Genomic DNA, 22,579 nt, shown 5'->3' with positions numbered 1-22,579 from the left:
TATTTGTCTTATTATTTGTGCTTATGGACTAACGAATTATAACTATTCTATTAAATCTACATGAAATGCAGTTTTGGTGTAGAAAAGAAAAAGGATCTTTTCTGGAGCCAGACAGACCATGGTCTGAGTTCCTTATAGTTCTTTAATTTACTCAGGTTTTGTGGTATTAAGTTTCTTGACCCCATTCTTAATCTCCCAGGGTTGTGTGAGAACTATGAGATAATCACGAGCCAGTGCTTAGATTATGGGTTCTAAATAACTGGCAGATATCAAGAAAGTTCAGACAAGAGGCCAATTCTTTCAGGAACAATCTTGTAATTCTCATGCAGCAAAGAAATACCTGCACAATACAGACCAATTAACTTTCCTATACCACCTTTCTTGGCCATTTGTGGGAGCCAAGCAAGGAGTCAAGATTAAGGGAGATATATATGATTAGGACGAGGGTGGTAGAGAACAGAAACATTCTACACCAAAAGAAAATGCGTTTCTATTCCTTGGTCAATCACTTTTCTCACACTGGGTCTAGTTTCTGTCGGACAAAAAAAAGGAAGACCTTTTGCATCCTCAGAACCATACAAATGAGGCCATTATTCTGAGTGTAATTCCTGAATCTGATCATAGTGTAGGTCTATCTTTGAGATGAGAAAAGTGGTCTCTGCAACTTTATCACAGAGCTCTTGTGCAGGCACTCAGTAGGGAGAGAGAAAAAAGGAGGCCTTTTATTTCTTGTGATGAATATTCCCTTATCTCTTTCACTAAGCACAGATGACCAGATGCAAACCAGTCATTCAGCCAGCCTTAGTCTCAAATCCAGCAGAGGAAAATAAGAGCTTTGCTCTAGAGAAGCACGGTCTAATTCAGTCAGTCAGTGTGTATGCATACACATACATGGATTGGGTTGTGTTGGAGAATGCTTACAATAAGACAGTAAAATGCTTTAATACTATTATTACCTATCTGTTTACAAAGGGTATAACCCAAATGACGGGCTCCATTCAATAGCAGCTTAAGAACCGTGTCTCGGGTCCCAGAATCTCCCCGAGAGAGCTGCAGTAACACATTGGCTGCATCTTCCAACCCCTCTTCAGAACAAGAGTGGGATGTCAACACCTAGGTAAAATATAGAAGTAATAAGCCCTAAGCTGAGAACTGAAATGTCTACCCCTTCCCTTCAAGTTCAAAAGGTATCAAGAACTTAGACTCACCTCCACAGAGAGCTGTAGCTGGTTTTCAGTGAGGCCAGACGATACCATTTTGAAGTCTATACCACTGCTGCCTCCTTCACTCACCTTTGCTGGAGATTTGCTGCCCTTAGTAGTAGAAGCTTTGAGGAAATAGAACACAGTAAAACTCTGTGACTGTCATAAGCTTGGGAACTGCTGCATTGTAAAAGGCTTCAAAATGGTAAAGCAGAGAAAGTAACAATCTACCCATCAAAGCAAATTATCTTTTGTGTGCTGGAAATTGAACTTAGGATGTTACAATACTATGGAAGCACTCTACCACTGAGCTATATTCCTAGCACCCAGAGCCAATTCTTAACAGTGCCTTGTAAGGTGACCAAGAATCTTAGGTATTTCTCCAAACTGCTCCCCTATTATTATAAGCCTTCCAACATATTCTTTAAAATCTACTCTTGCAGATAATTCTTAGTCATCTGCTACCTGGCTTATTTTCTCCATTTCCTTAGATGGTGTGTTACCTTAAATCACATTGCATTTATTCAGCATATTATTTTAGCCTGGAAATCCTTGAAGATTAGGACTTAAATCCACCCTCTTTGGTGCCTAGCCAGAGGTTCAGCTTGATAGGTGTGTACATGTGTATACACTAGACACAAGGGAGGGGGTATGGTGAGGAGGAAGGATAAAGAAAAGACAGACAGGTAGGGTAAGAATGAACACATCCTGTTCTCACAATAGTATAATTATCATTTAGGGGGGACTATCTGGATTGGGAAGTGGGAGTAAAGTGGTTGCCATAGCACATACCCCATAGCTCTGAGTTGATAACACTTACTTGAAACAGTAGTAGTAGCAGTTGTGGGGGTAGTCACTGTGGTAGAAGCAGCTACAGTAATGGTAGAAATAGCTGTGGCAGCAACCAGAGCTGGAGCAGAAGTGACAGGGGTGCTTGTAGCAGGCGGTGTGGGCATGGGGGTGGTGGCAGTAGTGGTGGTGGTGGTGGTGGTTGATGTGCTTGAAGTGGCAGTAGTGGTGGAGGAAGCACTGTTGCCAGAGTTAGCTTGTGCTTCTGATACTTTGTTTTCTGGGAGAGCAATTGAGATGAGAGAAAGGAGTCTCAGGAGTTTCTCAGTTAAGAGAGAACTCCGGCGGATGACTGGATGTGACAACATGTTCATGAGCTGTCCCAGTGGAGAGGCTTCAAGGCTGTGGAGGGAAGTTTCCCCTTCACCACCAGCGCTCACTGGTACTGACTTCACAGAGTTCTTGCCTTTCCGGCTAACATTCATGTTGTCCAGTTTTACCAATAAGTCCCAGAAGTCTGTACAAATGCCACTGCTGGAGGACTGTGAGGAGCATGGGCTGCAGCCCTGCTTACTGCCCCTTTCCCGATCACTCTCGCAGTTTGTTTCTTTGGTCCGCTGCTGTGTGAAGTGGCTGGGAAACACCTGCAGGGAAAAGAAGAATAGGCTTGATCTAAATGGTCTCCACACTTTCTGGTAGGAAGAAACAAATGCTTCTTAGACTCCTTTTCATTGGATAGCTCTGGTAACATAGGGCAGATGGATTATATGAGTTTTGCCCAGTAGATGGTGAAGCAGCCTAGAGAAATAAGGGCTTTGAAACAAGGCATGATTAGCAATCTTTTCTAAAAGTCTCTCTGCACTTAGGAAACAAGGAAGACAACAGCTTGGTAAAGTGGTTGGTAATAAATTAGGTAATGCACTTTGCCCAGTGACTAGTATAACGTGGGCCCCAAATATACAATAGCACTGTTTACTATTCAAAGAATCCTAAGCTTGTCACTTTCTAGTCACAAGACAAAGCCATTAACTGTTCAGAATCTCAGCTTCATCTGTAAAATAAGAACCATAGAGTACAAGCAGTTGCTTTGATGACTTGAGTACATTAAAAATTGTGATGAACAATGATAAAATTGCAGTTATTATTTGGACAATTTCCCAGAAACAGCATGTAGTGCAACACAAAATAAAAGCAAAGAGATTCATTAACTCATTTACTGTCCGGATCTCACCAAGGGTATTTCTACCACCCTCTTCCACCCTTTAAGTCAAAGATTCCTTCCTTCAAGCTCCTCACCTTGGCCAATTGAATAAGTGTATCCAGAACATGTCTGCAAACAACAGGAGCAGCCTGGGGGTGAATGTGGACAGTGGAACCACTGCTTGCATGCTTCTCTGTATGTTTACGCCCTCCAGAACGTTGGATCTGGAATATGTTAGTCCTACAGCCTAAGGCAGCATCCATAGATACTGACAGCCAGGAGAGCTGGTTCGAACTTTTAGACTCCATCTTGTGGAGCAGATCCAGGGGACGGTTCTCATGACTGCTTGATGTACAGCTCTTGCTTGACTTCTTGCCCCTTTCTTCACTTGTGGAGAGCTTGGGTGTCTCAATGCATAACTCACTCTCACTGCTGCGCTGCAAAATGGACAGGAGGCTGCGGATGACCCAGTGGCGGGTCTGGGCATGATAGCAAAGATTTCTCAGTACTCGGTGTAGACGGCTAGTATTGAGCTTTGGCTCATCCACAAAAAGTAGGACCAAGAGGCAAGACAGGGCTTCATGGTCTAGCAGGAGACGTCCACGGAGGCGGAGAAGTGTGTCCACATTACTTCCAGAAGGCCTAGAAACAGAGCAAGATTTCTGGGTAACACTAGCTAAAGCACTAGGATGGTGTATAAACATAAGAGAGAACAAGTGGGATAACCAGGGAGAGTTTAAAAAAAGACAGACTACCAACAACCATGACCCTGTTGTGTATCTACTGTATACCAAGCACTTCACAATGTCTTTAATTTCTTTCCTTGGAAAATAATGTTGTTTAACATTATTGAGATTGTGAACAAGAGGCTCAAACAAATCACGTAGTATGCTCCCAATCACATGATAATGGAGAAGTGAGCAGAGACTGACGAAAATCTAAGCCAGTTTGTTTTGGACTTCTCTAGATTAAGGGGCTTCTAACATTTTATAAAGGACTGATCTCTTTTACTATTGTTTTAGAATGTTAAATCTATTATGCTTCACCCTAGATAATAAGTAACTCCACTTCTGTAGCCTACTTCTTATAGTCCTAAGACCAAGTAGGTTCCTACTCTTCATTTTGTTAAAACCATACATAACTAGTGTCCGTTGTCAGCTTGACTTTTGAGTCTGGTCTTTTAGCTAGACTTACTCAAAACTATGGCATTCTGAGAACAGAGTTAAAAAGGATTTTGCTTGTCTATTCATTTCAAGGCAAACAGACCAGAATAGTCCTTCAACCTACCTCAAGAGCTTTTAGCTTCTTTACCTATAAAATTAAGGGACCCAGAAAATAGTATGGTAAAGTTAAAAATAAAAAAGACAAAGGTACCTATTATGGCTGCTGCTACCCCCCATCTGGAAGGTGCCACCCCTCTGTACAGCAAGGCGAGTATACTGAACCCCACGGTTGCCACTCAGGCGACTGGTAAAAGCTACAAAGAAAGAAAAGGGAAACGGAATTTGTTGAAGTAGGGAGAAACTGGGTTATGCAATACAACAGGTAATAAAAAGAGGCTAATTAAGGCCAACATGTTCCAGAGTCCTTTCACTTGCCTCCCTCTGTACCTGGGCTTCGGAGAATGGCAGAGAGGGCAGAGGTACTACTGTGTCCAAAAAGGCGCTCATGCATGAGCTGCCGCTGTCGGGCTTCTTGTTCTCGTCTTAGGGCTTGAGCCTCTGCTGCAATGTCAGGTGGCATGACAGCCAACACACTGTCTTCCATGTCCTCTAGGACACTACGACGAAGATCTGAAGGCAGAGTCTGGATGAAGGTTACAGGATCCATGGGAGTGTCTGAGCTAGCATTCTGGGCCAGTTCCCGTCGCTGCTGCTCAGCTCTCTGCTGGGCTAGCACCTATGGAACAAAACAAATCAGTAAGAATATAGCTCTTCTTTTCCAGGTAGTGTGGTCTCAACCATCTTCCCGCCTACATACTTCTTCTTGGATAGCTGGAGGTAGGGCAGCCAGGAATTCAGGGCTCACTTCAGTCACACCAGGATTTCCCACTACTGCAGGAGCTGAGCTATTTGTAGAGGGAGTACTCCGGGTTGGTGGACGGATGCCCAACTGGTTCTGTAGGACTTCCCGACGAATATCATCAGGGAGAGCAGCCAGAAAGGAGGGATCCACACCTTCGGGTAGACTGATACCTAAAGAGAAATAAAAGTCGTAAAGGGATTTACATCTTCATGAATGTTCAAAGATATACTCAAGAAAAGAATTCACTGCTTGCAAGGATATGGAGAAGCCCCACAACCCATCTTCCTAAGCTTCAAATAGTTCAATAGTACTGTATGTTGCCACTCATCCTTTACGAAGATTCTCCCACATAAATTATGTGTAGCCAACTGACCAAAGTCCAAAAACTCAACTATTGTGAGCTAAGATATTCCTGTCTTTTTAAAGTTGATTTAAAATAATATTTGAATCATCAATGGAAAGTTGACTAACACCGAGTCAATGAGGACTAGAGATATTAAATAAGGTCCTAGTTTATAAATGTAGAAAGTAGTACAAATGGAGAATGTGAGAAAGGTAAGGTTAACTTGACTTTTAAGTCTGAACTCATTTTATTATGCACTAGCAGTATCCTTTCATTGGTAGTCACTCTTCAACACCCACACCCCCAAATTTGGAGGGAAATGCTTGGTGGTTATGTCCAAGCAAGGAGTTATTTTTTTTAAAAATACCATCATCGTGGCCCAAACATGCATGGACTCACCTGCAAGGGGATCTTCTTCTTCACTGCTTGTTGAAGGCAGTGGCTCTTCTAGGATTCCTCGAGAATCTGCACCAGAGATGGCCACAGCAGAGTCTCTGGTCGAAGAACTTTCAGAAGATGCAGGGGGAGAGCTGAGGGAAAGAAATCATTCTCAGGTAGGTTGTTCTTTATACTGTTTTCCCATAAAAAGCAAACAAAAAAGAAACTGAACAACAAAAACACACCTAATACCCATTTCTCAAATAAGACACATTGATCACAGTGCAACAACTATACCCAATAGTGAACAAGTTTGATTTCAGCTTGAAACATCATCTAAACATTCCTTGGCTGTACAGTGTTTACCTGTCTTCAGGTTGCTGGGTAGGTTCTCCTGACACATCAGGTCTGCCTTGCACTTCTGCCACAACTGATGGGGCATCCCCAGGAGTAGAGTTGCCTGCTGTGGGCTGCTCAGAACTTCCAGCTGCTGGAGTGTCACCTACAGCTTCTTCTAATGTACAGGAAGCCAGGCTGCTGGTGTCCATGGGAGAACCCTCTAGTTGACTGCTGACAGCTGTTAATGCATCCGAATCTTCAGCTCTCTCTGGGGAAAGAGAGGCTAGAAGAAAGTTAAGAGAGACAAATTAGATGGGAATTTTGAGTCAAGGCAGTATGACAAGCACTGTCTTTTGGTAGAGTTGTTTCCATTGCAGCTGTTAGTACAGATTTCACTTCTCTACCATTACCACTTGATGATCTGTTGTTCACTCCTCCACCTCAATTGCCCTTTAAAATTCTGCTCCAGACTTTTCTATTTACTATTTAGTTTGTCCAACACATATCTGTGAAACAATGTCCCTAAGACATCTCAGTTAAGGATTTGTTACTCTCAGTTTTTCTGCAGCCACCATTTACATACACATGTCAGTGGTTCCAGTTATCTAAAAAAGACAAGGCATCTGTGATGATTACTGCCAACTAGGGAGAATCTAGTATCACCTAGGAGATGAGCCTTTATAAGCATCTTTTAGAATTATAGAGCCTGCTTTCACTGAGGTGGGTAGACCACCCATTGTGGCACTCCCTGACAGGGATCCTGAATTGATTAACTGCAGAAGGGACACTGGGTAGCATACACTTAATTTAATACATAATGATACACACTTCTGGTGTGACTTTCTCTGCTATGACAGACTTTAACCTGGAATTGTGAAGACCTTTTCTCCCTTAAAATAACTTTTGTCAGATTAATTTATCACAGCAACAGGAAAAGAGACTGTGATAGTTCTTGACAAAAACAAAACAAAACTCCACGCTGTATCACAGGAAGCATAATATAGATAGTGGACACAATTTCAATTTACCTTGCTAAAAACATTTTGTTGAGAATTTTGAGAACCCATTCTAAAGTGAGAAATAGGTATATGAGATAAGGAAGATGGGGAAACTGGATGAGAATCATGTTTACTAACTAGAATTAGTGACCTTCAACAGATATGAATTATAGTATCAGCTCAACTACTCATTGAATAACTTTGTGATAATTATCTTATGAATACATTTAAATTTATGAACGAGAAAGCAGAGAAAAGCTACAAAAGACAGCAATTCTTCCCTTCTCTTTTATGGCCCTTTAAAGTTAAAATTCTACTCACTTATGGTAGGAGCTGGGGATAACTCCATTTGAGTTGTTTCTGCTTCTCCACTTGGCCTTGTGGGACCCAATTCCTCCAATTCTATAGGCATCAACAGCTGTGTAGAGTTCCCTACTTCTTCAGCAGGGGACTGCAGTTCCTGAGGAATCTCTCCTAAGGCTGGTGGGGGTGGGAGTGCTGGTTGCGGCTGGGAAGGTTGTAAAGTACCAAGTGTCTCCTTGGACTCAGATGTAGCTGCCTCCGTTGAAGATGGGGTTGTTGGATAGCTGTCAGGCATAGGCGTCCCATCTTTATCAGAAAGAATGATATTGAGCGTTAAGGGAAAAATCAGCCATGGGAAGCATCCTAATCAGCACATACAGTTTGGTAAGGACCCATCCAGCAAGTGACATGAAAATCCCTCTCCAAACAAACTGCTCCCAGAAACTACTCCTGGCTGGTATAGCATAATGGTGATAAGGGCTAAAACAGTGTATCTCAAGAACCAGACATCTGACTGAGAATCTAGAGAATAAAATCTTTTGTGTTCCAGGTGGAAGAGAACAATTGCATAGCACACAGAGGTCCTCAGATTTCCTTATTCACTTGAAATAAGAAATGGTTATAATTGAGTCATAATTCTTTCTTATATGGAGGCAGAGTCTCATGCAGCCCAGGTTTATACTGAGCTTGCTATGAAGCTGAGGCTGTCCTTGAACTCTTGCTTTTCTTGCCTCTGCCTCCAAAGTTTTGGAATTGCAAGCATGAGACCATACATTTGGCTTCTCCTTCAAAATTCATAAAAGTACAGTTCCCATTCCTGTCTTCAAATTCTTATCCTATTACTAAGTAAATGAAGTTATCATAGAACCAAAGAATAGCAGAATAATGAGTTTATACTCAATGGCAAAATAATCAGTTAATAATTAGTATGTTCTAATGTATAAAGGATAAGCCACTTAATAACAATATCTACCTCTATCATCTGTCCCTTTCTACCTCCCTTCCTCCCTCTCGTTTTTTGAGACAAGTTTCTCTGTGTAGCTTTGGTGCCTGTCCTGGAACTCTGTTCTATAGACCAGGATGGCTTTGAACTCAAGAGATGTGCCTGCCTCTGCCTTCTAAGTGCTGGGATTAAAGGCATGCGCCACCACTGTCCAGCTTCCACCTCTCTTTCTTAATCCGTTTTTTTTTCCTTCAGTAAACTTCTATAGCTTTTCTCTAATGGAGGCAACATTGCCAAGACAAAATGAATATGCCACACGCCAGGGAAAGTAGTAAGTTGTATAGTTATCTTCTTATTGGGGCCCAAAATTCCTACCCCACAACAATACAACTTACTACCTCACCCCGGCACGTGCAGAAATAAGGGCAGTAGGCAAAAGGCCATTTTACCTTGTAGCAGACCCTTTCATAATCCTTTTGTTAGGTTAAGGGCACAGGGACATCTATTCTCTCTTTTCAATGCTTTAAAAATATCGTGTAGGCTTTGGAAAAATGAATCTACCAATTTCAGGCCAGCAGATTTGGGGAAGTTTCTAGAAGGAAGTTCTGAATAAATAAGGATGGGAGAAACATGATACCACAAGGGCAGAAATGGGTGCTGACCATTGTTAAGATAATTAGAAGGAATAGAAAGTATATACTTATATCATTTAGCCCACAAATCTATGATCCCTACCTAAAACCTGATTGCTCAAGACAATGTTCTTTAGACTTTTAGATTCCATAGATCACTAAGATCTAATAAAGAATAAAAATGATTAAAGTAGGCATTTCTTTGTTTTGTATGGAAAAGCAAAACAATAATAATTTAATAACAGTATTTTGTTATGTAAGAACTAAGAGAACAAAATTTCTAAACATACGTCTTTTGAATGAAATAAACCTAGCTCTGAAACACACGAGACTTCCCTGTGTTAATTTTCACCGAGAACCACTGTCATCATGTGTTCTCGTGAAGTGCCATCCCCAAGGGACCAATCATCTCAAAGATTTACATGCCTAATTCCAGAAAAAAAGAACAAGATACATGACCCATGTATATGTCAGACCGAAACACAGCATAATCACAACAGGAACCTGAATAGGGCTAGTTGGATGGGATGCGTACTACCGTGGGAAAGACAGTAGACTGTATAGTTATCTCCAAGATGGGGTATGACCCTAAAACTATACAATCTACTACCTCATCCCACAGAGCACCAGTGTCCATCTTCAGCCCATGTGGCCAGCTATTTGGAAAGAAAGAACCCACTGATTAATGAGCAAGAGTGGAAGGGAAGAAAAGTTACCTGAGACATTCTGTTCAGTGGGGTCATTTGTCTTAGATATAGTACACTGCAAAGAGAAGAGAGACCATTGGGAGACTTGCAAGCACACGAGAAAGGTCAAATATGAGAGTTATAATATCTTATCTTCACCACCCACGAATTCAATGACCTGGCAGTGTGGTCATTTCAGAATAATGAAATAATTTTGTTGTGGTTTTATGAGACACAGCTTCTCTATGTAATAAGCCTTGGTTTTGGCTGTTCTGAAACTCACTTTGTAGAGATCAAACTAGCCTTAACTCACAGAGATCTGCCTGCCTCTGTCTCCCAAGTGTTGGGATTATAGGCATGTGCTGCTATGCATGGCATCCATGTTCAACAGCTTTGGAGAAAACTTGGCAATATAGCCCAACAAGAGATTTCAAGTTTACCATGTGTGAGGTCCTGGTTTTATTTATTTATATTTATTATTTTTTTCTTATTTCTCCAGCAACACAAAAGAAAACTGGATTATAGAAAGGCCAAAGTATAGGGCTGGGTAGGAGGGTATGTTTGTGAGAAAAAATTCTTAGCTACATCTATTTACCTTCCTTGGGTTTATTATTATTTTTTCCACTCTAGCTTTGTTTTGTGGTGCTACTCTGCACATGCTAGGGAAGCATTCTAACATTGAGCTATGCACTGTATAGGAATGGAACTTCTGCTTTATATAATCAGTGCCCATTTTAGCCCTTTAAGTCATATACAATGTTATCTTTTTTAGGCAAAGTTTTATATAAAGATTTGTTAGAGCAAGCAAGATTTGTTAGAGCAAGCTTCTTATTATGAACATATCCCTGAATTTGTTTGAACTTATCAATTTAGTTAGCAGAGTCAGAAATCAAGCCTGGGCAAGTGCTATATCACTAAGTTACATCCTCAACATTTAATGACCCTCCCTCTTTTACCAGGGTCATTAATTCCTTTTTGTAAGAACATTTGCCTGTGTGTACATAGGTGCACTTCATGCATGCCTGGTGTCCTCAGGTACCATAAAAGGATGTTTAATCACCGAGAACTGGAGTTGTAGTTTTGAATTTTCACATGAGTGCTGGGAACCAAACTAAGGTTATCTCTAGTTCCTCACATCCTTGTTTTTAATCTACTTAACTGCTTAGTGGGGGCATACTACAGAGTTCTGCCAAATTTGTAATTTCTTTGTGGTTTTTTTTATTAATTTTTATGCATATACATTTAGTTATGTGGTAACATATTTCATGGTGGGAAACTTTTCTAACACCTAAGCCAAACTTAAATGCTAGAATGTGGTCAAATTTGTAATTTCTTTGTGGTTTTTTTTATTAATTTTTATGCATATACATTTAGTTATGTGGTAACATATTTCATGGTGGGAAACTTTTCTAACACCTAAGCCAAACTTAAATGCTAGAATGTGGTTATCTAAAGTAAGGCTCTCCATAGAAGTCTACAATGAAATGAAAATGCATATATGGGCCAAGTCATTATCTATCTTAAGAGAGATAGAGACTACAAAGAATTTATGCAAGGAACCATTTTGATTCTGGTGTTAGCTTTTCCCAGTAAGATAATGGATTATAATTCACCTCTTGATATGAATTTCTTTTTTTGTTTTGTCTAAAAACCAGATGAATCAAGAGTCAATCTGGAATGAACAATTTCCCAGGTTCAATGTAGTATTTTAGAATTATATTATACTATGGGAATGACAAAACCAAAATAAAAACAAACACAATTAAGGTGCATCTCTTTAGCCCTTTGCAGTCACCTGTGCACTCTGATCTCTGTTCTCCTTGTCTTCTTTGCCTTTGTCAATTATTTTTGTTTCTTCCTCTGCCAGTTGTTTCCTGCGTTTCTCCCTTCTCTCTTCTAGCTCCTCATCTCTCAAGAATTCCAGGTGATTGACAATGGGTACTTTAACCACTACAAGAAAAAGGGCAAAGATCAGATGCTGCTTGGGAAGGTAGAAAAGTTCAGAGGCAGAGCTTACAGTCAAAGAATCAGAAATATATCTCTGCATATTCATCTTAGCACTAAAAGGCCCATTACTGTCCTGATGACCAAGCTAATACACACCTGAAACACAGTCATGCATGCTCTCAGCATCAAGAACTTTGCATTCCTCTGTCCATCTGGTCAGAGCTGTGGGGATACTGGACAGGGTTCCTATAAGAATAAAAATGAAGTAAAATTGTTGGTTTTATGTAGTGTTGATTGACCTATAAATATTGCAGTATTTTCCTAAAATGACCCATGATCTGTCACAACGTTTAGTGCATAACAGGTACTGTACCTTGGCTAAGTTACCAAGTGGTTTTTGACTCCTATAAAATGTACTTTCTCCAGGAAAGATAATACTCTTCTTAGGAGTGAACCAGAACCCAGTAACTCTATCCTCCCTCTTACTGCATAAACTTGCCTGCTTGGCTAGTAGCTGTGCTCTGGTCATGGAAAAAGTCATCCAGCAGCTCGTCATCAGACCTGGCGATGATATGGACATCATCATTGCCCACTAGCAGGCGGGCCCGGCCTCGGCTTTGTAAGGGAAGGCTGCTGCTCAGCTGAAGGATGTCAGCAGCAGCTGAGGGACCAAGCAACCTGTAGGGTAATGGTTAGGTACTACTGTCATTTTTAGCCCACAGAAACCCGTTACCATGGGATGGTGCATGTAGATGTACTAAACTTATAGGATTATGGATGAACTTTATATACCTTATCTAAACCTTTACTACCATTCTCATTAGCATACTAGCTTGAGAACTTTGAGCTTAAACTGTGTATTATTCTATAGTTCCTTGAACACCTCAGTGTCACCAGAAAGCTTTTATATGCCAGGCATTGTGTTAGGTAGAATGCCTCTGTTCTATATACCCTTAAGCCACTCATATCCACTCTTTCATTTTAACTAAATTAGAAGCTACAGCACAAAACCTGGTCTCCATTATATCAAATTGTTAGATATTTGCTGGTCTCATGTACATAGTGGCCAAGGCTGGCCTTAACCTTGTATGTAATATTGCCCAAGCTTCCCAAGTACAGGGACAGTAGGTATGTGACAACACATAGGGTTGGTCAGTAATTTTAAGTAAATGTTATAGAAACTTGGTATTCTTTCCCCAAAGACTGTACATGTAGCACACGTACCTTGTTTGTAAGGGACTGTTTATCCTTATGGTCAAGACAATGTTGAAGCTCAGTTAAAATTCTCAAGAGCTCCACTGAGTCCGATTCTGCTTCTAACTCACCTTTGGAGTATAAGAGGAGGGTTAGGCTGGCGGTTCCCAGGGTAGTGAACATGAATTGTATGGCCTGTATTGGCTGTCAGCTGTCTTAGGGTCCTCTGACTGCGACCGATGCCCTGGGTGAGACGAGTTGTAGAAGAGCCACTGCCCAGTGTCAGGGAACTGTGATCGGCATGGCGTACCATCAATGGGTGGGTGGTTGGGATATTTCCTGGGGATGGAGGGATGTCTGCTGCAAGGATAATATGCAAAGGGGGGTGGTCAGTCCCAAAAATAAGTGTCTTTCATGGCTGTTAAAGTAGAACCATGTCTCCTGGGCCTTACTCACATGAAAACCTAATCCTCCACCTAAATGTTGACCCTTTGCCTAAAAGACTTTTCTTTCCTTCCTCACCTGTTTTTTTGCTTTCAGACCAAGATGTCACTTCTAAAGTCTAACAGGTTGGATTAGATACACTATTACAATGTGCATAACATACTATTATGCAATGTCTGCTTACTTAACCATTCTAACGAACTCTAAGTTCTTATAAAGGGAAAAAAACTGCATTTTTAAAACAACCTTATCCCCAGTACCATGGACAAGTAGGCACATCTCAAATATTTGTTCAATTTGTTGAATGGACAAAGGATCAAATACTTTTGAGATTGACGAAAACCGCAAAAACACTAAAAGCATCATAGAAGTTATCTTGAAAATTATCTACTGCTCATTTTGTTTTTCTCTTCATGCTTTTCATTTACAGGAGACAAACTGAGGCTCAGAGGTAAAAGATTATGGCCAAGACAACAGACCAGAATTGTTAAGTGTTTTCAGCTATATTATGCTTGTGATTTGAGGTAAGGCCTGTCCCATGAAGACAGCTTGAGGCTAAGAACTCGTTGCTACAAGGGAACGTTGATGTTGACAGAAAAGGAGAGATTCCTTCTCTCTCCTGAACAGTTGCATCCGTGATGAACATTGAATCTATTAAAATCCTCTCCCTAATGCCAGGCTCAGCGGTGTCCATCCAAACCCTTGAGATCCAGCGTTACAGAATTAAGGATTATTGATTGCCCTGTCACTGCAGTGAGCATTCAGGTGCCTGATGTAGTCAGACTTGGTCTCATTTTTTTCAATCAAGCAAAACATCAAGTTGTCCGGGCTCTAAGAGCTCCCTGTTTACTGAGTTGGAGATAGCAAGAGCAGTCTCCTCCGATTCCTTCTTGCAAGGGTATGCTATCCAGAGAGATGGGTTCCGACATCCCTTGCCCCAGGATGTCAGGACAGTAAAAGAAGTGTTGTCCTGTATCAGATCGATGGCTGCTTTAGTTCACTGCTTGGCTTACCCTAGAGAAGGGTATAAGAATCAATAGATAAAACCCAGCTGAGCCCCTGTATCTTACTAGCACTGGAGAACATGTTGTCAAACTCAATGATGAGATCATCCTCCCGGTCAAAGCGCTCAAATCGGACCAAGGGAGAAGCGTTCATATCAGGGTAATCCTCATCCAATTCCATCTCAGAACCATCGTCGTCATCATCTTCATCTCCTTCTTCACCTTCATCATCCTCCTTAAGGGAAAATACGAGATGGAGAATTGCTGGAGGTAAGTGTTTTCTGAAGTCTGGTGCCATGGCCACATGAGCACATGAGGGAGGGAGGCGACGAGGCTAGCTAGTAACCCAGATTGTCCGTTTTTTTTTTTCCTGTAGTTCTGTGTTCCCATGGAAGAGGTCATCTGAACCAACCCAAACACAGTCCCCCCTCACCTGATCATCTTCCTCATCTTCCTCCTCCTCCTCCTCTTCATCCTGACTATCATCCTCATCCTCGTTACTGCCACTGCTGTCCTCTTCCTGAGTGTGCTCCTCCTCATCCTCAGGGTCCAGGATATTCATGGAATCTAAAACAAAGGGAGCACATTGGAGGACTATACTGAGTAGCTAGAAAACAGGCCACTGTGCAGGCCAGCAGACTGAGTGGGAAGGCGATGGGGCATCTGACTCTATGAGAGGAAGAATCAGATCTAGGGTGATGTACAGACTTAGTGAGCCAGCCCAGATTTCCTGAGAGTGCCAATCAATGCATCGACACGCTGAGCAGGGTTGCTGAATGTGGAAGCTGGCTCCAGGATGGTGCTTGAGGAGCCACGGTGTAGGACTTGGCCAAGTCTGTCGGTGCCCCCTTGCCTTTCCAGTCCTATTTTGCTACTGACTGCATCCTGTTGATAAGAGGGAATCTGGAGCGATGACAGCAGGTGGGTGAGAAGAAAGCGAACCAAGTAAGAAGTGACAAACTTTGGGCAAGCAGTAGTAACACGTTATTTGAAAAACTGGCTGAGGATAAAGTGGATGGTGTATGTCAGCGCATGCAGACAGATGCTTCCTTATTCTGCACATGTGGGCAGCTGCCTCCAGGAAAACCCTAGTGTAGTGTCTGTCAGACGTGCAGGGCAAGAAGGGAGGCCTTTCTGGCCTCGGCACTCTCACCTTCTCGGTTGGCCTGCAAGGTGGAAGCTTGGCTGAGGTTGGAAGGAGCTTCATCCATCAGCACGTCCTCTTGTGATTCATCCTCTCCACTTCTGCTCACTGAAGGTTACAGAGCAGAGCCTTCACTGAACAACAGAGGACTTCCCTTTCCAGACTGGGTGCGTCTAAGTAGCTATGTACACCTAACAGATATCCACGTTTGTTTTTTTTTTTTTTTCCTTTTCCTCCTTTTTCTTTTTCCGATGAGGGAGAATACCTCGATTCTCTGCTGTCAACTATCTAGGTGAGCTTGGCCAGTCACTTTACCTGTCTGAGTCTCAGTTTCCTCATCTGTAAAATGGAACGATCAGATCTGTCTTGCCAATCCCACTAATTGTGCAATCACAGAGTACGATGGGTGTGGAAAAGCTTTGTATCTTTAAGAATATGTCTACTTCCATTTATCCTTTGGTTTTCTTGATCAGTATAATAAAAACATAAACACCTTCACAGTGAGGTGGCAGCTGGTTACCTTTGTCATTTTTCCATTTGAGATTTAAAGGGGGCCATCCTTAAGGAATGACCACTTTTGTTTACATTATCGAGACACAGAGGCAGAAAGCCCCTGGACTTCATTGAAGAACTGAAAGAAAAACATTTTCTCAACCTCTTCTAGGCCTCCATGAATAAACATTCTTTTGATGTGCCTGGTGTTATCATCTATACTGATGGTCACACCCCACCACCACCCAACACAGGCAACAATTCAGACCTGACACAGGCCTGTAGACAGCTTGTACATTTCTCTTCTGATAAGACCACCAACAACAAGACAAGCAGCAATCTAGGCTGGCTATGAGCCCTTAGGCAGAGCTGAGCAAGCAGATGGTGAGAAAAAGGGTCCTCCCAAGAGAGACTGAGACAAAGGTAGAAGCTATACTCAGTTCTGGGGCTCTCACCTATAATTGTACTGTTCCCAGATCCGCCATCCCTCTCAAGCAACTCATCTATCAGGTCCTCCAGTTCATTCTCAACCTGGAGAGAAATAGAACATATGTATGGATGCACACAAGTCTATCATTGTGCTAGCACTGAAACCACTTTTAAAAAAGCCAGCAAGGGAGCATATGTTTCTGTTGATGTGTGACAGGATGTTACATAAAAACCATACACATGGTGCTATTAACACAGAGACTACCATTGCTTCCAATAAATCCACCCTCAAATAGGTCCATCCTGGTTAAGTGACACCAGGTTAGTCTTTAGACTATCCAGGATCAATATAGATCTAGAAGCTAAAGTCCAAAGGTAGCCACTGCTACCAAATCACCATGCTCTCTTCAGCATCTTTAGAAGTCTGATATTGAAACACCCCAGCAAGAAGATTTGGTGGTATGACATAAAGTGGAGCTACTTTAAGTAGCTTTCAATAATGATCAGAGCCAAGTAAATAAAAAACACTGGGCACAAAGGCCTCAGTTCAGCTTTCTATTTAACATTTCAGCTGTTGTCATTTCACAGTACTCTGGCTCCACCCCCCAGCCCTCCTTTAAAACAATTCAAATACATTTACTGAGCATCTACTATGCATATCATCTGTGTTCCTCTGAAGATAGCATTGAGGCAAAGATCTACAGTACTCACCCACCCACACCACCTGGGGGGTTTTGGTTCAGCGTCACAACGGAAGGTTGCTGGAATGATCTGCCTCCCTACCTGCATCTCTTGTGAACTGAGCACCTCAGGTTGCCCAGCAATCACCACTGAGTCGGTTTCAGCCTCCCCATCCATGATATCCCCATCTGCAACCTCTGTCTGAGAGACATCATGATCCTCCTCCTGCACTTCTGCTTCCCCAGGCTCGCCTGAAACAATCAACCAACCAGCATAATAATCAAAGGGTGCTTATATGCTGGGCACCATGAGGCAAGCATGAACATAATAAGGCCCCTTCCTTAGGCAAATTTACAAATTCTCAGAGTATACATGAATGGGTGACAAAAGAAAAGGCAAGGCTATGTATCAGCCAAACAAGGCTGCAATGTGAAGGAATTGTTTGTGGGCCAGATTCCCACATCACTAACACAGATAATCTGTAAGTGCAGCAAGTTCTCAGGGAAACAACACAAAGCTAAAACAGTTTAATTCCACACCTACAAAGCAACAACTCCCACCCATCCAGCTTTTGAGTCCATTGGTTTGGATTCCCTACCTGGATCTTGCTGATGGCTATTTGAATCCTGAGAGGCTCCTTGGGCATCCTGCTCAGACTTGCTCTTGCTAGAAGCACTCTTGCTGCCAAAAAGGCTACTAGGCTGGTTTACAATCCGGGAAAGTGTTTCCAAAGGTTTTAGAGCAGCATTGACTGTGTTGGCCATATTGGGACTGAGATAAAGAAAAATACAGAGATGAGCTGACATACTAGGTGCCTCTGCTGTATAACTTAGGTTCTTATAATAGAAGCTACTTAGAGAGAAATGGGTACAAAATCCAGAACTTTCAATTCAGCATTTAGAAGAAAACACTATTTGCTTTGAAGACTTTCAAAGAATACATCCCAGTAAAGCAAAGCTTAAGTCAATATTCTATTTCATGAAGCTATATAAGCACATGAAGAATTCTTGTGTAAAACCAAAATAAATTCTAGATGACCACGTGCAAATAGCAAACTACTCCAAAGACTATGAAGGAAAAACAAAACAAATCAACAGAAGCAAAAAAAAAAAAAACAAAAACAAAAACAAAACAAAAAAACAAAACAAAAAACAAAATCCTTAAATCATGTTTTCTTCACAGTCTCAAGTAGTTAGCTTAGGCTAGTCAAAGTCTTTTTGTAATTGAAAATGACCTTGAACTTCTGATTCTCTTGCAACTTCCATGTGCAGGGATTATAGGTGTGTGCCACCACATGTCTGTCTTTAAATCTCAAGAGCTTAAAAGAACATGATGATCATAAGTCTATATTATGCAGGATTTTTGTTTGTAGACAGGGTTTCTCTGTAACTTTGGAGCTGTCCTGGAACTCACTCTATAGACCAGGCTAGCCTCCAACTCAGAGATCCGCCTGAGTGCTGAGATTAAAGGTGTGTGCTACCACATCCAGCTAAAAGTAGGATTTTTTTTTTAATCATTGAAGAATATCAGTTGATATGTCTCCATAGACGGAAAGTAAATATCATGCTAATATTTTTTGATAAAATGTTTAATCAGTGACATTTTTGTAAGAGGGGGAAAATCACATAAACATAGGCTCAGGGATTATATGTAATACATTTACCCTGAATTCTTTACAATAGTCAAATGACAAGAAACACAATGGATTTTTTTTAGATAGTGTTTCATGCAGGCAAAGCTAGCCTTGAATTCCTGATCCTCCTATTCCATCTTTTGTATGCTGGTGTTAGTTATTTATGAACAACCCTGATATATGCAATGCTAGGGATCTGACACAGAGCTTCATACATGCTAGCCAAGACTACTAAGATGTATCCCTGCCCAAAGAAAGACTTTTTGACATCCAAATGTCAAGTATTATCTCCACCAGATCTTGAACCAAAACTCATTCCCAAGTTATGAAGGCATAATTAAAATAACCGGGAGGATATAAATATAAATGTTTCATTTTTAGAGAACATTTACTTAATATTTGGAGGTTAAATACTGTTTTAAAAATTAATTTATAGCAAATGAGCTCCAGAAAAGTAATACAGAGCAAAAACATTACCAACATATAAATATAGACATATAGCATTATATAACCAAGTTTGGTAGTGTTGTTAATAAGTGACATTATTGAGCTTAACCCTCATCTGGGTTTGAAAAATTTACATGATCAAAGAAATTAATAGGTTAGCTGTGCATATGTGTATACAAACAATTCTAGCACTTGGAAGGTGGAGATAAAAAGACTGCTGGGATTGCAGATTCCAGCTTAGTGGTCAACTTTAAAGATTACTGATAGCAGGTTAAAAAACATGTATTTCCACATGTTATTATTATGGGATGTCTATCACTTAGGATAGCTAGGTTTAAACTGCTTCAGTAAGTCTTTAGACCCAACTATAATTTTATAGAAAGTAACAAGAGTAAGAGTATAGCTAAACTACTCTCCAAGGAAGCAACTGTACCAAATCTAGAAGGCAGTTGTTTTTTTATTGTTTTGTTTTTGTCTTTTTTTTTTTCTGTAGGAAAGCAGACCCAATCATTTCAGAAAGTATAAATAATAACGTTAGAACAAGTAAGGGCTATCCATTTAGACAGTACATTAGAACTTTGACCTACATCTTAAGTTTTCTTTTAAGGGAAGCTGCTCACTCCCTCAAAAAACATGTGGGACAAGGCATTGCTTTACCTGGACAGGTCGAGGCTGTGAGGAACTCTTGCCAGGTCATTGACTAGTCCCTTCTTCAGGAACAGTCGAATGATATTGTTCATGCCATTATGCTGAGTCTTGGATGTGGCACTACTGTAGAAGCTGGAGGTGGAGGGACAGGACTCCATGATAGTACTGATGATACACATCACTGCCTGAAGTCTGGGAGAGAAGTTTGATACCTCTGTCAAGTGAATATAGCCCATATTTAAATGATGGCTTCACTAACTTGCCTTAGATATCACCCATTTTATGCTCTTTACATTTCTTCTGGAAATATCTACATCTACAGAGAGAATTGACCTTCTCATAAGTACTCTTTACTATGAAAATGATAAAACCTGCTCAATTTTGTGTTTTAATATAGTAAAAACATCACTTTTTTAAGTTGTATATCTCCTTCCTCTAAATATAACCAGTTCACTGTGGGGAAATAAGATTGTATGTACATTGTACATTGTTGGTATAACCAGAACTCTTGATCCCTGGACCATGGATTAAGAGATGCTCTTGCTTATCAGCATTAGGCCAGGCACGGACGGGCTTTACCTGGCATGTTTCTCTGTACTCTCAGCCATAGCAAGTGCCCGTCCCAGGGCTGCTTTTACTTCATTCACTAGGGCCACCTGAGCATCTGTGCCACTCCCTGCAGCAGCCAGACTTGCAAGGAACAGACGGGCCAGGGCAGGTGTGTCTTTGTCTTCTGCATTCTGGGTATGTGGAAGGAGGTGGTCCAGGACAAAAGCTAGCACACTGCAGTCCTGAAAAGTCATTAATTGTGACATTTACTCACAAGTACAATTAAGTCACGTCATTCATAGCAAACAGTTTCTCTTTCAAATCATCCAAGATACAAGCTGGGTAAGTAGTGAACCAAGTAGAAATCTTTGAGAGCCTTTATAAAGCTTGCAAATCCCATCTATTTCTCACCACATAGTACAGACTGTCATGGTGGTAGTCACTTGCTTTCTATTTTTTTGTGTGAGACATGGCCTTACAGCAAGTAGTCCTGGGTGGCCTGGAATTTGCCATATAGATCATTACGACAATTAACTATCCCTAGTGCTGGGATTAAAGATGTGTTCCAGTATACTCAATAGTATTTGGTATTTTTAAAAAACATTAATAAAATTATGAGATTGGGTCTCATATAATCTAGGCAAGTATGAAACTTAGAATACTTGTCTCCACATCTAGAGTACTGGGATTCCAGATGAGAGTTAAATGCACTGGATTATTGAGTGACTTTAATGGAATTGCTTACAGAAAAGCCAAAAAAAAATTTTTTTTAAAGCAAATTAAGCATTTTCTCTAGCTGTTTAAGTGGGTAATCTGAGACCTTAAGAAAAGAAGTCAAATATCCATTTTTGAGTGCTCTTCCCTTCTGACACTTGCAATGTGCCTATAACCGTGTGCTGGATACTGGTGAGAGCTGAATGAGAGACAGCATAATCAGAGATACATATAAATAAAAGAAAAATTCAATACAGGATTACTTAAAATAGCAAAAAGGTCCAACAACAAAGGAGTTGAGAAAGACCCTTTCTGTCCTCTATTAGTTCTGTACTGACATTTAGGGGAAAAATTAGATTTTATTCAGGCATATTTTGGAAGTGATGATGCCACAGCATTGTAAATGTACTAAATGCCACACAACTCATACTTTAAATAATCAATTTTATGTCAAATTTATAACTGTAAGTCCCACCAATCAAATACAAAGTGAAAATTTCTTTTTGAATCTATGCAATGTCATATATCATTATTGGTACAATGTGAAAAAAGATTTACTATTTAGGAAAGCAATATGAGTAAGTAGCAAGCACTTAGCTTGGAATCAAAGACTGCCCCCAAATAGTGTCTTTACTTGTGGCTCTGAGCTTTTTCTCATACTCTGAAGAAACACTACAAATAACTCTAATGTGGAGGCAAGGATTATCAACAGTGTTTGTAAAACACATATCCATACAATTAAGATGTTTGGATAATAATAGGCAAGATACTCAGTACATTTACAGTTTAATGTCATGTTCCACAAATTATGAGTGTAATAATTCATATAAATAAAAACATTGGCCGGGCGTTGATGGCACATGCCTTTAATCCCAGCACTGGGGAGGCCGAGGCAGTCAGATCTCTGTGAGTTGAGGCCAGCCTGGTCTCCAGAGTTAGTTCTAGGGCAGGCTCCACAGCTGCAAAGCTGCAGACAAACCCTGTCTCAAACCTCCCCCGCCATCCAAAAGAACCTTTGATATAAAATCTAGCATATATGAATGCATATGTCAAAAAGGACTTATACATAAAGAACTTAACAACAACAAAAAAAACTTGAAGCCAAGTGTAACTGGCATTCAAGTGTAGTTCCAGCTATTCCAGAGACTGGCTGAGGACAGACAGATTGAGCCCAGAATTTTAAGCCAAGTTTGAACCACAAAAAGTCTCAACAACTCACTACCCACCCACCCAGCCAGCAAGTAAGCAACCACCTTTAACTCCCCAAATATCCAATAAACATGAAAAAATGGTCAACAAGGAATCACACATCCTAACCACAAAACCATTAACAAACCTATTGGAATATGTCAAATGGACTATCATGTGATGGCGTAACATGAAACAATCATAACTATCATATACTTCTGGTAAT

The 22,579-nt window shown here is 40.9% G+C and overlaps 1 protein-coding gene across 8 annotated transcripts in view; it reads right to left on the bottom strand.

The window, feature by feature from the left end:
- Huwe1 (HECT, UBA and WWE domain containing E3 ubiquitin protein ligase 1) overlaps positions 1 to 22,579 on the bottom strand; it is a 101,696-nt gene that overhangs the window by 13,510 nt on the left and 65,607 nt on the right. For 6 of the 8 annotated variants that reach the window (XM_051178682.1, XM_051178686.1, XM_051178683.1 and 3 more), the window contains 23 exons: positions 20,482 to 20,693; positions 19,912 to 20,094; positions 17,773 to 17,945; positions 17,277 to 17,425; positions 16,520 to 16,595; positions 15,582 to 15,680; positions 14,862 to 14,995; positions 14,495 to 14,663; positions 13,112 to 13,340; positions 12,286 to 12,464; positions 11,943 to 12,032; positions 11,635 to 11,789; positions 9,870 to 9,915; positions 7,597 to 7,884; positions 6,305 to 6,560; positions 5,960 to 6,090; positions 5,173 to 5,387; positions 4,803 to 5,091; positions 4,567 to 4,669; positions 3,288 to 3,834; positions 2,023 to 2,635; positions 1,209 to 1,327; positions 957 to 1,113 (listed from right to left, as the gene is read on the bottom strand). In XM_051178682.1, the coding sequence (XP_051034639.1) occupies positions 957 to 1,113; positions 1,209 to 1,327; positions 2,023 to 2,635; positions 3,288 to 3,834; positions 4,567 to 4,669; positions 4,803 to 5,091; positions 5,173 to 5,387; positions 5,960 to 6,090; positions 6,305 to 6,560; positions 7,597 to 7,884; positions 9,870 to 9,915; positions 11,635 to 11,789; positions 11,943 to 12,032; positions 12,286 to 12,464; positions 13,112 to 13,340; positions 14,495 to 14,663; positions 14,862 to 14,995; positions 15,582 to 15,680; positions 16,520 to 16,595; positions 17,277 to 17,425; positions 17,773 to 17,945; positions 19,912 to 20,094; positions 20,482 to 20,693 (4,612 nt within the window). The remainder of the gene's footprint in view (positions 1 to 956; positions 1,114 to 1,208; positions 1,328 to 2,022; positions 2,636 to 3,287; positions 3,835 to 4,566; positions 4,670 to 4,802; positions 5,092 to 5,172; positions 5,388 to 5,959; positions 6,091 to 6,304; positions 6,561 to 7,596; positions 7,885 to 9,869; positions 9,916 to 11,634; positions 11,790 to 11,942; positions 12,033 to 12,285; positions 12,465 to 13,111; positions 13,341 to 14,494; positions 14,664 to 14,861; positions 14,996 to 15,581; positions 15,681 to 16,519; positions 16,596 to 17,276; positions 17,426 to 17,772; positions 17,946 to 19,911; positions 20,095 to 20,481; positions 20,694 to 22,579) is intronic. The other 2 variants (XM_051178687.1, XM_051178689.1) reach the window with 2 other exon arrangements.

This window comes from Phodopus roborovskii, unplaced genomic scaffold (genome assembly GCF_943737965.1).
Source record: "Phodopus roborovskii unplaced genomic scaffold, PHOROB, whole genome shotgun sequence".
Lineage (NCBI taxonomy): Eukaryota > Metazoa > Chordata > Mammalia > Rodentia > Cricetidae > Phodopus > Phodopus roborovskii.
The sequence above is the reverse complement of the archived record's forward strand: the minus strand, read 5'-3'. Positions and strand labels throughout refer to the sequence as shown.